This window comes from Schistocerca americana, chromosome 1 (genome assembly GCF_021461395.2).
Source record: "Schistocerca americana isolate TAMUIC-IGC-003095 chromosome 1, iqSchAmer2.1, whole genome shotgun sequence".
Classification (NCBI taxonomy): Eukaryota; Metazoa; Arthropoda; class Insecta; order Orthoptera; family Acrididae; genus Schistocerca; species Schistocerca americana.
Genome location: NC_060119.1, coordinates 905,551,583 through 905,566,907, shown reverse-complemented (window position 1 = coordinate 905,566,907; position 15,325 = coordinate 905,551,583). Strand labels below are relative to the sequence as shown.

At 42.3% G+C, this 15,325-nt stretch overlaps 1 protein-coding gene across 1 annotated transcript in view; it reads left to right on the top strand.

Annotated features, from left to right (window-relative positions):
- The window catches only part of LOC124595074 (sodium channel protein Nach-like), a 176,650-nt gene extending 163,685 nt beyond the window's left edge, over nucleotides 1-12,965 (top strand). Inside the window, exon 10 of the mRNA XM_047133659.1 lies at nucleotides 12,784-12,965. Within this exon, the coding sequence (XP_046989615.1) occupies nucleotides 12,784-12,965 (182 nt within the window). The remainder of the gene's footprint in view (nucleotides 1-12,783) is intronic.
- Nucleotides 12,966-15,325: the final 2,360 nt, after the last annotated feature.

The window sequence follows — 15,325 nt, the reverse complement described above, 5'->3', positions numbered from 1 at the left end:
CTGCTGACGACAAGAGCGACTGTTTTGTGCAATTGGAACAGACACTGGTACAGAATCACTTGCTAATTGACGTGATTTCCGGCGACGTCGACGCACAGTTTTTGTGGGACGAACACAGTTACTGTTAGAGAAAGTGTCACTGGACGAAGTGGAATTAACGACATGAATGTCCATAGGCGAAGGTCCACGAGCCTGAGTGTCCTTGGTTCGATTCCGGCGCGAAGCAAAGGGCCTGGAATGATTGTGATCGTCTGATCTGAGCTTTTTCTGGCAAACACTTTGAACATGTCCTTTCTTATTGCAGAAAAAGCAAATAGCTTGGCGTGACGGGCAATGTTCACGCGAATGTCTAGTAGCACACTGCGGGCACGATTTCACTACATTTGTGGGCTGGCGCGGCACACGTGGCTTAGCGCGCGGCGGCAGCTGTGCGGACGTGCGCGAGGCCCGGTTACCGGGCCGCGCAGCGCGTCCAGCGGGCCGGTTAATGTTACACACGGCTGGCGAAGTTTCAAAAGATTCCTGAGCACAGTCAAGTGTGTCCTGTCTATCCAATATGTCTATCACTTGTTGAAGGGAGGGATTAACTAGTTTCAAAATTTGCTCCCGTATGCGAACATCAGAAACGTTCTGTGCAATTGCATCACGCACCATTGTATCTGAATAAGAAAGACCACAGTCACATTCAAAGGCACAGTCCCTAGTAAGTCCTTGCAATGTTGCTACCCACTCCCTATTAGTTTGACCGGCCGTACGTTTTGTACGAAAGAACGTATACCGTTTTGCAACCACATTAACTGTTTCTTTGAAATAGGCATCTAATGCAGACAAAATTTCCTCGTAGGACAGAGTTGCTACGTCGCGTCGGGGAAACAATTTCACTATCACACGGTATGTGGACACACCGACACAAGAAAGCAAAAACGGCTGCCGCTCTTTACCTTGAATTCTGTAGGCTGCTAGCTGAAAGTTGAACTGGCGAGACCACTCGTGCCAGGTCTCATCGGCAGCCACGTATGGTCGAAAGGGAGGTGCAACAGCGTTTAGTGGCAGCGGTAGCGAAGAAGCGGCGGCGGCCGCATCGGTGTGCAGCGCACGTTGACCCTGGACGAGCTGTCCAAGGGCATCCAATAACGCCTGCGTCTGCTGATTCTGCAAGCGATAAAATTCGGACAGTACATCTGGAGAATGTGGCGAAGCCATGACACAATTAAATGTAAGCAATCAGAAAGAACTCTTTTCCCTCGTCGCCAATGTTGTGTCGGTATCTGGGCCGACACCGTGAAGTTGAGATGGCTGAAAAGGCAAGCTAGACTAACGCAGACGGGCGTGAAGTACTGGAACAGGATACGTAATTAATGTTAGGAAGAAAAGTACGGAGCAGGTTTAATACTTAACTTTACTCAATCATGGTGGTACATCGATCTTGACGATACACAGGAGACTTTAAGTACAATCACTGTATGGCTAATGGCGCCTTGCTAGTTCGTAGCCATTAACTTAGCTGATGGCTATTCTGTCTCTCGGCTAATGAGAGAGAAAGGCTTCGTACATCTGGTCGGTAGCTAGGTTCTCGTACAACTGGGGCGAGTGCTCTCTCGTATCACGAGACCTGCCTTGGTGGTGGCGCTAGGTCTGCAATGACACAGTGGCGACACGCGGGTCCGACCTGTACTAAATGGACCGCGGCCGATTTAAGCTAGCACCTAGCAAGTGTGGTGTCTGGCGGTGACACCACACTTCATACCATGTATCTGTGTACAACTTCCTCAGCGGCTATACACTTATAGATCTACAGCACGCAATTCTTCTGGCAATGGCTATACACATGTTTCCCACAAATTTTGAATGGTACTGTGGACTAGGGCATTCAGCAAGGTGAACATATACATACATGTGTTCACAAACGTGGGGCTGGAGGGGGGTGATGGGAGGTGGGGGCAGTGGGGCTGTTGTAGAACAGTTTTGAGCATCCTCTGGTGATGGTAATATGGGATACAGCAGCCGGTCTTGAGACTTAAAGGTGAACATATACACTCATAATCAGAACAAGTGGTGCTGGGAGACAGCAGAAAATGTGATGGAGGGGGTGGGGGAGTGTGGAGGCAGCTGTAGGACAATACAGAAGCGGGATAATACCATCAAAAATAAATAAAGCACAAACTGAGTCTTTTTCCCGCTAAATCAGAAGTGATGAAGGGGAGGTAAAGTTGGGAGGGGATGAGGGATATGGGAGTGAAGGGGGAGTGGGGCAGGTAGAAGAAATGGTAGTGGTGACATCAGGGCGACATTGTCATATCTACCTCCCACAGAGAAGAGGTGGGAGGCAGCTATCTTGAATAAATTTGGCAACAATGCAGCCCATACTGAGACAAATTTCATTCCGCTGCTCATACGACACACCAATATTCTCTTGTTCTGCCATCCTGCACCAAGCATAAATTGGATGTTTGGAGCAGAACCGATCCAAAATCCCATTACTAAGATGCCCTCTATCATAGTCTTTGAGTTGGGTCTCCGGTATGACCACTGCTATTTAGTGCAATGCTGATGCCATAACATGGCAGAGTTTGTTTATCCAATTAATTTTTCCAGTTTAGTTCTGTCAGTCCCACTGACCTCAGCAGTTACATATCGCTGATATGGGATGGGATATGAATATAAATGATTACTCACGTAAACACCATTTTGGAATGCTTGCAGCTGCTATCCGATTGTAGGTGGCACTGTGGGTTTATTTAAACAGCTACAGAATCGTTATTCGAAGTCGTGTGTTCTGTTAAGTTAAAAACTATTATCAACTTCTGTAGCAGTAAATTCAAACCAAGCACATTCTCTTTGGTCAATGCGTGTTGCGTAGTTTTCAGATAATTATTTGTTACTCTCACAATTCAGCAAAAATAAGGTTAGCACCGCTGGTATTCCATTATTATCACTACTCTTGCAGACACCATTTCATTTAATAAACATCTTTCGATCAGACTTGATGAAGGACATTTCCTTCTGCACTCATAAAAAACTGTTTCACTCAGTATTGCACTACAGATAAAGATACCTCACTTCATATCGAAGACGAACTTCACTTATGCATTTCTTCAGAGACCATGACAGAAGAAACCTTTGGACATGGATCTCAGTACATTTGTCATTTTATGAACACTCCTCGCAATACTCATCAGAACATTCTAATACTTATTTCCTTATACGCCCACCACCCAACAATTCACCTGTATTATAACTGATGAAATCTATCGCAACCTGACTGCTTGCACAGTTACGTCACAGCACAGTCAGTGCACCAAGGTAGTTTCTGGGCGGTACGGGTTACTGTTCCAATAATTTATAAAGGACATTGAAAATTGAAGAAAGGTAAAGGCACAAGAGAGACAATTCTCACGTTGCCCTTCACAATGGAAGCAAGACGGAAGAAAAATAAAGATACAGTAATTGCATTCATCGACACAGAAATAAATGTTCGAGAATGGAAAATGGTGTAAGATGTTCGAAATTCTGAAAAAATGCGAGGGATTATACCGAAAGTTGTAAATCTTTTAGTAGCGCAGGCCTTCAAATTCTCATTGGATTCACTCCTTCAAATGCTCATCATCGTGAATCTTCACAGAATGACTTTTTTTCTATTATAGCCCAGACTGAAAAATCCATGATTGACATACGGAGATCATAGAGGAAACTGAATGGTTTTTCTAAACCAACTGCAAATTTTCCATTTACGTAATTTATCATAATTCACAGTATCATTAAAATGGCTCAATTAGCCTACTGTTGAAATCCCTGACGAAGCGCTAATGCCAGTAGTGTAGCTCTTAATCTTGAACATAGCACTCAGTAGCATTGTGTTCAAGAAACAACTGTTTGTTGGGATGACACATATGAAGTTGAGGTTGACACGCATCTCTTCAACACGATGGACTTAGCACTCAACAGCACTGTGTCCAAGAAACAACTGTTTACTTGGACGACACATACAGCCGATGTTACCATGAGTCCGTGGTAACCGGGTTGTATGTGTGTCATTCAAGCAAACAGTTATTTCTTGGACACAGTGCTACTGAGTGCTCTGTTCAAGATTAGGAGCTATGTATTTTAATATTCACAGGTAATAACATACGGTATTCATGCATGGATGTTATTTCATCAATTTCATCAAGGTGCGTTCTGATACTTCATACTTGAGCGATATATATTTCAGTATGACAGCAGAATTGCTAGGATTAATAAGACAAGATTTTCACATGTCAGGTTCGTTATGCAAGTAGTTGGACAACGCCAAGCCTAATGCAACATATATGATGCTAAGATTTTAATGTTCTGTATAAAGGCTTCACAGCGATCAATAGCAGCGATGTTCCTTCTATACTATTGCTGCATAACAAGGTTTAATTTAACATGATAAATTCACAGTATTGTTTGTTATGGCAAACGATTGTTGTTATATGTTACTTATATTTCAGGTTCTCATAATTAACAGCAGATTTATTTCATACTTTTTATATGGTGACTGAGCTTCACCGAAATTAGTCATTTAAACTTTCTATAACTTACTGCGATGACGGCTTTACTACTGTACTGCAGTCAAATAAATTTGAAAAATAAAAGACATAAATGCGTCTGTTCACTTTTCACTCATATTTAAAGTCGCTTCGTCTCTCAAAAGAATGCCTTTGTAAAATTTGGGGTCACCTTCCTGCTAGAGAATTCTGTACGCCTACCTGGATCTTCATGTAGGGTTGGAAGTAAAATATGACTACATAGCTTCAAAATCAGCATTATCAGAATGTTTTGTACAGACTCACACAGGTAGGTGCGTTTATTTACGCACCTGCTTTCGGGGTGGGAGATATGCCATCCATGGATCGAAACCGCCTAGCAGATTAATGATGAGGATTAGTTTGCCAGTCAGCCTGCATGCGTTTTTAGGTGGTTTCTCGAGTACCACTAGGTGAAAACCGGGCTGATTCCCAAGTTCTACCTGAGGTACACGATACTCTAGCATTTAGTACACTTTCTCACATACGTACACGGAATTTACTCTTCACGCAGACAGACTGAGTACACTGTTTCTGTCCGGCAGGGGGAGGGGGGGTGAAGGTAAATGCGAGACTGATGTTAGTTGTTTTGTCTCCTTAAGAGACTTACACAACATCAGCATCATCCCTCATATGATTGTCCTTGCTATTCCATACTCCTTGGACGCTTTTCTTTGAGGTTTAGTCGTTAATTGCACGAAACATTGTGTGAGAACATTAAGATTCTTTTCTGGTAGTAATAGACTTCGGCCTGTCTGAACGAGGAAGCTCTGATACTGACCTAGTATCTTCAGATCTGCCATGTAATTTGCGAAGATATTGTCGAGATGGAGGTTGGGTGTTTGCAAAACTTTCCACAAACAAGTCACCAACCTCGTTGTAATTATGGTTATGTTTCTACCATGTTCACAAAAATATATGTGCTGTTTCATATTTAACATTCTATTCATTGTCTCCCAGATAACAACAAACAACATAATCTCAAACTGCTAATGAAAACTGACTTATTCCCTACCCTGCAGACAGGAGAAATGACATGCACTTTCTGTATATAAGGAAACAATCTGCAGTGGGTTTATTACTCAGAAATCAGTTTTTGAGAGTTTCTCATTAAATCTAGTTGAGCGTCATGTAAGAAGGAAAACGGAATTAGACAATACCCAGGATACTGACCTATTAAGTCTACTTCTTGAAACAATAATGTACCAACAGCCGTATGTATTGTAGAAATTTATTTTATTTTATGAACTTCTATGTTCTACCAGTTCCGGCATTACATCAAGAAGCTCATTCCAACCGTCGTCCCACGATCCATAATGGATCAACGAAGATTAAGATACTAAGTCTATAGCTTATTATTCCATGATACTGCTGCAAGAGTTGGATGGGTTCTCACAGCTACAATACGAATATGGTATCAATAGTTTCTGGTGACCATACTCAATGCTTCCAAGAGAATAGACTGTTCACTTGGCCATGCAGGTTTGTATAGTCACATCCGGTACCTTGAGTCAGGAAATGGTTTCAGTAAGACAAGTATTCACATAGTTAGTGCAACTGCCAGCACGTTGGCCATTGTTGTGACTTACTTTACGCGCGGGGAGGGGTGGGGGAGGATAGGGCCAAGCGACAGTGGTGCGACCAGCGAGAACACTGGACGCAGAAGCGCCACCATGTCGTCCTTAGAAATGAGTCTCAGTTCTGCGTATAGATTCACACTGGATGTACTGTTTGTGGGGGCTTAGAGAATAACGAAAGCTGCTAAATCTCATTCATCTTTGTCATTCTGCTCCATCACCTGCCGTGATGATGTGAATTGCTATCTGCTAAAGTAAAGCAGTGGTGGATACGAAGATTGTTTAGAATACCTCACTACTTTAGAATGCATAGACCTATAGGAGATGGTATGTCTTTGCCTTCCTCCGACCTCTGATACGAGTTACCCAGCCAGTTATAGTGAGTCTTACAGGTGGAGTCCGAACGACGGAGCAACTCGGCATTTCTCACACCAATAAATATTTCAGGAGGGGAAAGAAGTTATAAGCGACAGATAATTATACTATGGTTGACTGAGGATCGAACATGAGGCATTAGATTTTGTATTCAGGCACTTTCCACTGGTCTACCAACCCGATACACAAAAGCGTTGCCATTGGATCACATACCCGGTAATTTGTACTCCAGGTAGTACATTTCTGATGTGTTAAGACCTGTGGCTATGGCACAACTTCAAGGTCTCTATGACGTTATCATTCAACAACAAAACGGAAGACTGCAAGCTGCCTGTACTGTCCTGACCTACCTTCATACAGAGGATGTTCGACTTCTGCTCTAGCCGAAACGTTCCCCAGATGTCTCTCCCATTTAACCGTTCTATTACCACTGGGGTCAATATAACCCTATAAGCACGTTGGAAATATATATCACCCTTGTTTTCAAAACTATTATTTTCAAAATATACGACTTTTACCTCTGAGTCATATGAAACCGATGATGTTTGGCCCATTTTCATATATACAAAACATTAACCTAGCAATTGCCAAATATTTCTTTTCTTCAGTCCACTTCTATTTCTGGGTTAACTGGCTGACGTACAGACTGGGAAAAGGAACGTTATTGTTGTTGTTGTGGTCTTCAGTCCAGCGCATGGTTTGATGCAGTTCTCTATGACACTCTATCCTGTGCAAGCTTCTTCATCTCCCAGTACCTACTGTAGCCTACATCCTTCTGAATCTGCTTAGTGTATTCATCTCTTGGTCTCCCTCTACGGTATTTACCCTCCATGCTAACCTCCAGTACTAAATTGGTGATCCCTTGATGCCTCAGAACATGTCCTACCAAGCGATTCCTTCTCCTAGTGAAGTTGTGCCACAAATTCCTCTTCTCCCCAATTCTATTAGTACCTCCTCATTAGCTACCTGATCTATCCATCTAATCTTTGGCATTCTTCTGTGGCACCACATTTCTAAAGCCTCTATTCTCTTCTTGTCTAAACTATTTATCGTTCATGTTTCACTACCATAAATGGCTACACTCCATACAAATACTTTCAGAAAAGACTTCCTGACACTTAAATCTATACTCGATGTTAGCCAATTTCTCTTCTTCAGAAACACTTTCTTTGCCATAGCCAGTCTACATTTTATATTCTCTCTACTTCGACCATCATCAGTTATTTTGACCCCCAAAAGCAAAACTCGTGTACTACTTTAAGTGTCTCATTTCCTAATCTAACTCCCTCAGCATCAGCTGATATAATTCGACTACAGTCCATTATCATCGTTTTGCTGTTGTTCATGTTCATCTTATGTTCTCCTTTCAAGACTGTCCATTCCGTTCAACTGTTCTACCAGGTCCTTTGCCGTCTCTGACAGAATTGCAATGTCATCGGCAAACCTCAAAGTTTTTATTTCTTCTCCATGGATTTTAATTCCTACTCCAAATTTTTGTTTTGTTTCCTTTACTGTTTGTTCAATATACAGATTGAATAACATCGGGGATAGGCTACAACTCTGTCTCACTCTCTCCCCAACCGCTGCTTCCTTTACATACCCCTCGACTCTTATAACTGCCATCTGGTCTTTGTACAAATAGTAAACAGCCTTTCCTTCCCTGTATTTCACCCCTGCCACCTTCAGAATTTGAAAGAGAGTATTCCAGTCAACATTGTAAAAAGCTTTCTCTAAGTCGACAAATGCTAGAAACGTTGGTTTGCCTTTCCTTAATCTTTCTTCTAAGAATCGTCGTAGGGTCAGTATTGGCTCACGCGTTCCAGCTTTTCTACGGAATCCAAACTGATCTTTCCCGAGGTCCGCTTCTACCAGTTTTTCCACTGGTCTGTAAAGAATTCGCGTTATTATTTTGCAGCCGTGACTTATTAAACTGGTACTTTGGTCATTTTCACACATGTGAACACCTGCTTACTTTGAGATTGGAATTATTATATTCTTCTTGAAGCCTGAGGGTATTTCGCCTGTGTCATACATCTTGCTCACCAGATGGTAGAGTTTTGTCAGAGCTGGCTCTCCCGAGACTATCAGTAGTCCTAATGATATGTTGTCTATTCCCGGGGCCTTGTTTCGACTCAGATCATTCAGTGCTCTGTCAAACTCATCACCTAGCATCATGTCTCCCATTTCATCTTCACTTTCGTTCTCTTCCATTCCCATAACATTGCTCTCAAGTACGTTGCCGTTGTGTAGACCCTCTATGTACTCCTTCCACCTTTCTGTTTTCCCTTTTTTGCATAGAACTTGTTTTCCATCTGGGCTCTTGATGTTCATACAAGTGGCTCTCTTTTCTCCAAATGTCTCTCTAATTTTCCTAGTGGTATATGCCTCTACATCCTTACATTTGTCCTCTAGCCACCCCTGATTAGCCATTTTGCACTTCCTGTCGATCTCTTTTTTGAGACGTTTGTATTCCTTTTTACCTGCTTCATTTACTGCATTTTTATATTTTCCCCTTTCATCAGTTAAGTTCAGTATCTCTTCTGTTTCCCAAGGATTGCTACTAGCCCTCGTCTTTTTACCTACTTGATCCACTGCTGCCTTCACAGTTCCATCTCTGAAAGCTACCCCATTCTTCTTCTACTGTATTCCTTTCCCCCATTCTTGTTAATTGTTCCCAAATGCTCTCTCTGAAACTCTCTGCAAACTCTGGTTCTTTCAGTCTATCCAGGTCCCATTTTCTTAAATTCCTACCTTTTTGCAGTTTCTTCAGTTTCAGTCTACAGTTCATAACCATTAAATTGTGGTCAGAGTCCAAATCTGTCACTGGAAATATCTTACAATTTAAAACCTGGTTCCTAAATCTCTGTCTTACCATTGCATACTGTATCTGAAACCTTCCAGTGTCTCCAGTCCTCTCCCACGTATACAAACTTCTTTCACGATTCTTAGACCAAGTGTTAGCATTCTTGCCAGGTCTTTCATCGATATCACGGAAGGAACATCCAGCTTCTCGTTGAGCTATTATACGACCTGTTTCAAACTCAGTAGATGCTGATAATGACATCGTTGTCGCCTTAAAAGCTTCCTGGTTGACATCAACTCAACACGTCCAAAGGTAACTAACACTCTCGAGTGTTTGAGCTTGTATTTGAAACAAACCTGGTTTGCGTCCTGACAGTAGCGCTACTAATGCCACTCTTATGCGACTGGTGCGAAATTTAAATATACATCATCTTTCCCTTGTAGTAACACCCCTATCAACTTTGTTTTATGACGCAAAGCTCCTGATGTTGTGAATATTTTTCTGTCAGCGTAGTATCATTATGGTTTCATTGCACAACTGTGATGTACGTTTTTACCTTAGTTCATTGCAGTGTTGCCAATACAGCCAGTGTAAACAGTTTGGGGCCTATATGATCCCACTATATGATCCCAGTGGTACTCAGTGAAAAAAAATCTTGTCATAGAAGGGTTGTGGGTTGCTGAGAGACGGGGACACCACCACTCGCAGCCACTACTGTTGATGAACTCGGACTAAAGCAGCATAGAATTATGTGCCTGTACGAGTCCACCAAATTCATTTCGACTTGATGTCGAGCGAGGTGGGAGCATCTGTTACTTCCAGAGGTAAAAGTTCTGTATATTATATACTTATATGGATATGGTGTCTGTTCTTTCAGACATGTCCGAAAGAAAAGACACCATATCCAATAAGGTCACAGTTCGTAGTAAAATGGCTCTGAGCACTATGGGACTTAACATCTATGGTCATCAGTCCCCTAGAACTTAGAACTACTTAAACCTAACTAACCTAAAGACATCACACAACACCCAGCCATCACGAGGCAGAGAAAATCCCTGACCCCGCCGGGAATCGAACCCGGGAACCCGGGCGTGGGAAGCGAGAACGCTACCGCACGACCACGAGATGCGGGCACAGTTCGTAGTAATTGACTGAAAGTCATCGAGTAAAATAGGCGTTCCCCAAGGTAGTGTTATAGGCCCTTTGCTGTTCCTTATCTATATATCCGATTTGGGAGGCAATCTGAGCGGCCGTATTAGGTTGTTTGCAGATGACGCTGTCGTTTATCGACTAATAAAGTCATCAGAAGATCAAAACAAACTGCAAAACGATATAGAAAAAATATCTGAATGGTGCGAAAAGTGGCAGTTGACCCTAAATAACGAAAAATGTGTGGTCATCCACGTGAGTGCGAATAGGAACTCGTTAAACTTCGGCTACACGATAAATCAGCCTAATGTAAAAGCCGTAAATTCAACTAAATATCTCAGTATTACAATTAGAAACAAGTTAAATTGGAAACAACACTTAGAAAATGTGGGGAAGGTTAACCAAAGGCTGCGTTTTATTGGCAGGACACTTAGAAAATGTGACAGACCTACTAAGGAGACTGCCTACACTACGCTTGTCCGTCCTCTTTTAGAATACTGAAGCGCGGTGCGGGATCTTTACCAGGTAGGACTGACGGAGTACATCGAAAAAGTTCTAAGAAAAGGAGCACGTTATGTATTATCGAGAAAAATATGGGAGAGAGTGTCACAGAAATGATACAGGATTTGGGATGGAAACCATTAAAAGAAAGGCGTTTTTCGTTGCGACGGAATCTTCTCACGAAATTCCAAACACCAACTTTCTCCTCCGAATGCGAAAATATTTTGTTGACGCCGACCTACATAGGGCGGAACGATCACCACGATAAAATAAGGGAAATCAGAGCTCGTACGGAAAGATATAGGTGTTCATTCTTTCCGCACGCTATACGAGATTGGAGTAATAGGGAATTGTGAAGGTGGTTCAATGAACCCTCTGCCAGGCACTTAAATGTTATTTACAGAGTATCCATGTAGACGTAGATGTAAGTATATAGTTCTACCAATACCAGCCATGACCTTCTTGTTCAGTGCGGAAGCACACATATTCCCCGATCTCTTACCGGACTGGGTAAGAACGTCTTCTACGAGTAATGAGTGTGTTGGGTAGGGACACTACGAATGTAATGTGTGGACATACAAGGTGAGAATGTGGGTCTCGCGGGAGGCGTGCGTGAGATAGTCCCTGAAGTCGCGTTATGCTCTGAGCCCTCGGTGGCTCAGATGGATAGAGCGTGTGCCGTGTAAGCAGGAGATCCCGGGTGCGAGTCCCGGTTGGAGCACGCATTTTCATCTGTCCCCGCTGAAATATATGAACGCCCGTTAGCAGCTGAGGGCATTAATATAATTCTAATTTCTTTCTGTGTATTAAGTATCGCATCCAGCACAACTCAACTCACCTGTAAGTTTGATCATGTATCGTTCTATTTACAGTATGCAGGGTGTTACAAAAAGGTACGGCCAAACTGTCAGGAAACATTCCTCACACACAAATAAAGAAAATATGTTATGTGGACATGTGTCCGGAAACGCTTAATTTCCATGTTAGAGCTCATTTTAGTTCTTCCACCTACGCTCAATGGAGCACGTTATCATGATTTCATACGGGATACTCTACCTGTGCTGCTAGAACATATGCCTTTACAAGTACGACACAACATATGGTTCATGCACGATGGAGCTCTTGCACATTTCAGTCGAAGTGTTCGTACGCTTCTCAACAACAGATTCGGTGACCGATGGATTGGTAGAGGCGGACCAATTCCATGGCCTCCGCGCTCTCCTGACCTCAACCCTCTTCACTTTCATTTATGGGGGCATTTGAAAGCTCTTGTCTACGCAATCCCGGTACCAAATGTAGAGACTCATCGTGCTCATATTGTGGACGGCTGTGACACAATACGCCATTCTCCAGGGCTGCATCAGCGCATCACGGATTCCATGCGACGGAGGTCGGATGCATGTATCCTCCCTAACGGAGGACATTTTGAACATTTCCTGTAACAAAGTGTTTGAAGTCACGCTGCTACGTTCTGTTGCTGTGTGTTTCCATTCCATGATTAATGTGATTTGAAGAGAAGTAATAAAATGAGCTCTAACATGGAAAGTAAGCGTTTTCGGACACATGTCCACATATTTTCTTCCTTTGTGTGTGAGGAATGTTTCCTGAAAGTTTGGCCGTACCTTTTTGTAACACCCCGTATATGCACAGTTTGTGCAATTTTGTTATTTGCTGTGTTTGCTCATGCTGAAAATTTAATTCTTAGCAGTGTAAAACGTGAAGAAAGGAGACAGTAGTCAGTCTTTGTGAAGCAAAGATGATTGAAGCCCCATTCAGATCCTTCGCAGCCGCTGTCGCTGGTGTGTTGTGTCTGTCTGTGTGTGTGGCGCAGGCTCTCTGGGCGGCAGTGCGGGCCTCTTCCTGGGCTGCAGCCTGCTCAGCGTGCTGGAGCTGCTCTACTTCGTGACGCTGCGCGCCCTCTGCGCCTCCAGGCGGCGGCGAGGCCAGCCGCCGCAGCCCCGCCCGCGCCCCCGCCCCCGCCGCCTACACCACCATCACGTGCTGCCCGTCTAGGCGACCAGCTGCTGCGCACGGCCTTTCTGCCATGAATCGCCGGATACTATTCAACACTGCGGTTCTGTATCGCAGCGCTGTTGTATAGAAAAGGCTGTCACGGTTATACATCGTGTCCCAGTAGGAGAGGTCAGTATTCAGCGATACGACAAGAAAGCTCATTTGAAACAAAAATCTTCATTGGCACATAAGCCCTATTTCGATTGTTCTCGAGACACAACACATTCACTGTACTTTCTTTTTCGGCTAGTGACGCACACGTATATGCCTTACCCTATTATCCACCCAACCACTTTGATGTTTTGTTCTAGCCAAGCCAATATTGTTGCTTTCAACTTCCTACCTCGCGATGTCTTTCTGTCATTAAACTAGCCTTTTGAACGCACAGTTATACATGGTGTGTTGCTAGTGGAGTAGTGTCAGGGATGGAGAGCTAATCAGAGAGAAGCATCAGTAAACTGTTTATGCACATGTGCTAGAGGAAATGACACTCATCTGCTCTAATGAAGAATATGCAGACATGGTGTTTGCTTACAGCATCTTAGGGATGGGAAAAATCGACCGGTTAAACCCGTAGCGGTATTTCAGATCAGAATAACCGGTATTTTTCGATATTTCCTTGGTCTCCGTTATAACAGGTGTGTTTTTATTTTTCGCTAATAACCGAGTGAAAAAAAAAGAAAAACGCAATATCAATTGGCCATAACAGTCGAGCTAAAATTTCCAATCTTCACACAAACCTTTTTTTTTTAAAAAAAAAGGAGTAATTTTTGTTCGTAAAACATGCATTGATTTGGAGTATTGCATTATTAAAGAAAATGAGAAAAGCGATAATAGCTATTTTAATAACGATACCAAGAGAAGTGGGCAACAAATACATCACATAAGGATTAGTAAAGCATTGCTGACACGCTGATGTCTCTGTCACCGTACGTCGTGGCGTAAGGTAAACGTGTCAGTGCAGTATGTAGGACTTGGCCGCACCTAATTTCTAGCTGTCGTCGCCGGACATCCATCGTATTGCAGAACGACACAGACCCTTGTCTGTAAATGTTCTACAAAACGACGTAGCAATGAAGTACAATGCTTCAGTTACTTTAAAAGAATAAGGATTTGTCATTCTATGCAATAACAAAACGGCAGGAAGGTATGACAACAATAACAAATTAAAAACTTAACAACAATCCATTCATGCTACACAATAAAAATAGAAAGTAGCTCATGTGCTACCTGTGCCTATGTAACATGCCTTTATCTCCTTGCAGCCCTTGAAAACGGCCAATTTATCACGAAAAACAGAGTTCTTCAACCTTAGTTTTCACCCTTTAGTACTATCCGTAATGCCTAAATAGTGATACGATCCCTGATTAAAACATGATTTTTGATTAGAGTTTCAAACAATTAGAATCGGTATGAGAACACTGGTGACATTTTTCTGTAGTATTCAATCACTTGTCACTTTTCGAGACAGCAGCGAAAGTTCGATGGATTAAGTTTTCTTTTTATCTGTCACTTTAATTTAATATTTGATTCTATGTATACTGAAAGTGAGATAATCAAAGATTTTTAATCTTTGTCCGATTTCTGCATTTAGTACAGGAATTAATGGAAAAAAAACTGAAATCGGTTATTTCAGAAACTGGTTATACTGAGAGGTTTTAAGTCAAGTTAAAATGGCGTGATAAAAATCCGATACAACAGCAAACCAGTTGCAAAAAATATGTATCTTTTGAATTGATGCTTTCTAAAACGCATGTTCTAACGTTTCCTAACTGTTGTACACAAGTACATGTGTAAATATGACAATTTATCTACTGAGTAATACAGAAAATATATAACAATATACACTAAACGTGTTGTATCTCGGAAATCATCCGGGGTGGGATATATGTCCATATGAAGTTTTTTACTTCAGAGGAGCGTTCCTGTCATAAACGTGAATAGTGACCATTTCTTCTGAGAAACCTGTATCTCTATCTACTTGTGGACCTCAGTCGAAAAAATTTCCGTTCCACAGACAGCTTGTGCACCCATACAGCACGTCCAACAGGCGCTGTGTTGTCAGCAGATATGCTGCAATTTTTTCGATGAAAAATTGACCACGAGCTGTTTTAAATTGAGTATCAAATTCCGTACAATGTTTCGCGTTATGTGCACATGACTGTACAGTATTTTTAAGGCATCAGAAATAATAAATCATTCACTTAAACTGTATGTATTGTTGAAGTTTGAAGAGCAGAATAATTGTATTCCGTAACACCACATTACTGTACACGTATAAAAATTAGCGCGAGAGTTTTACTAATGTTTTCTGTTCCAATCTGGTTGGCAATGCATTATTACGAACTTCAGCCACAATA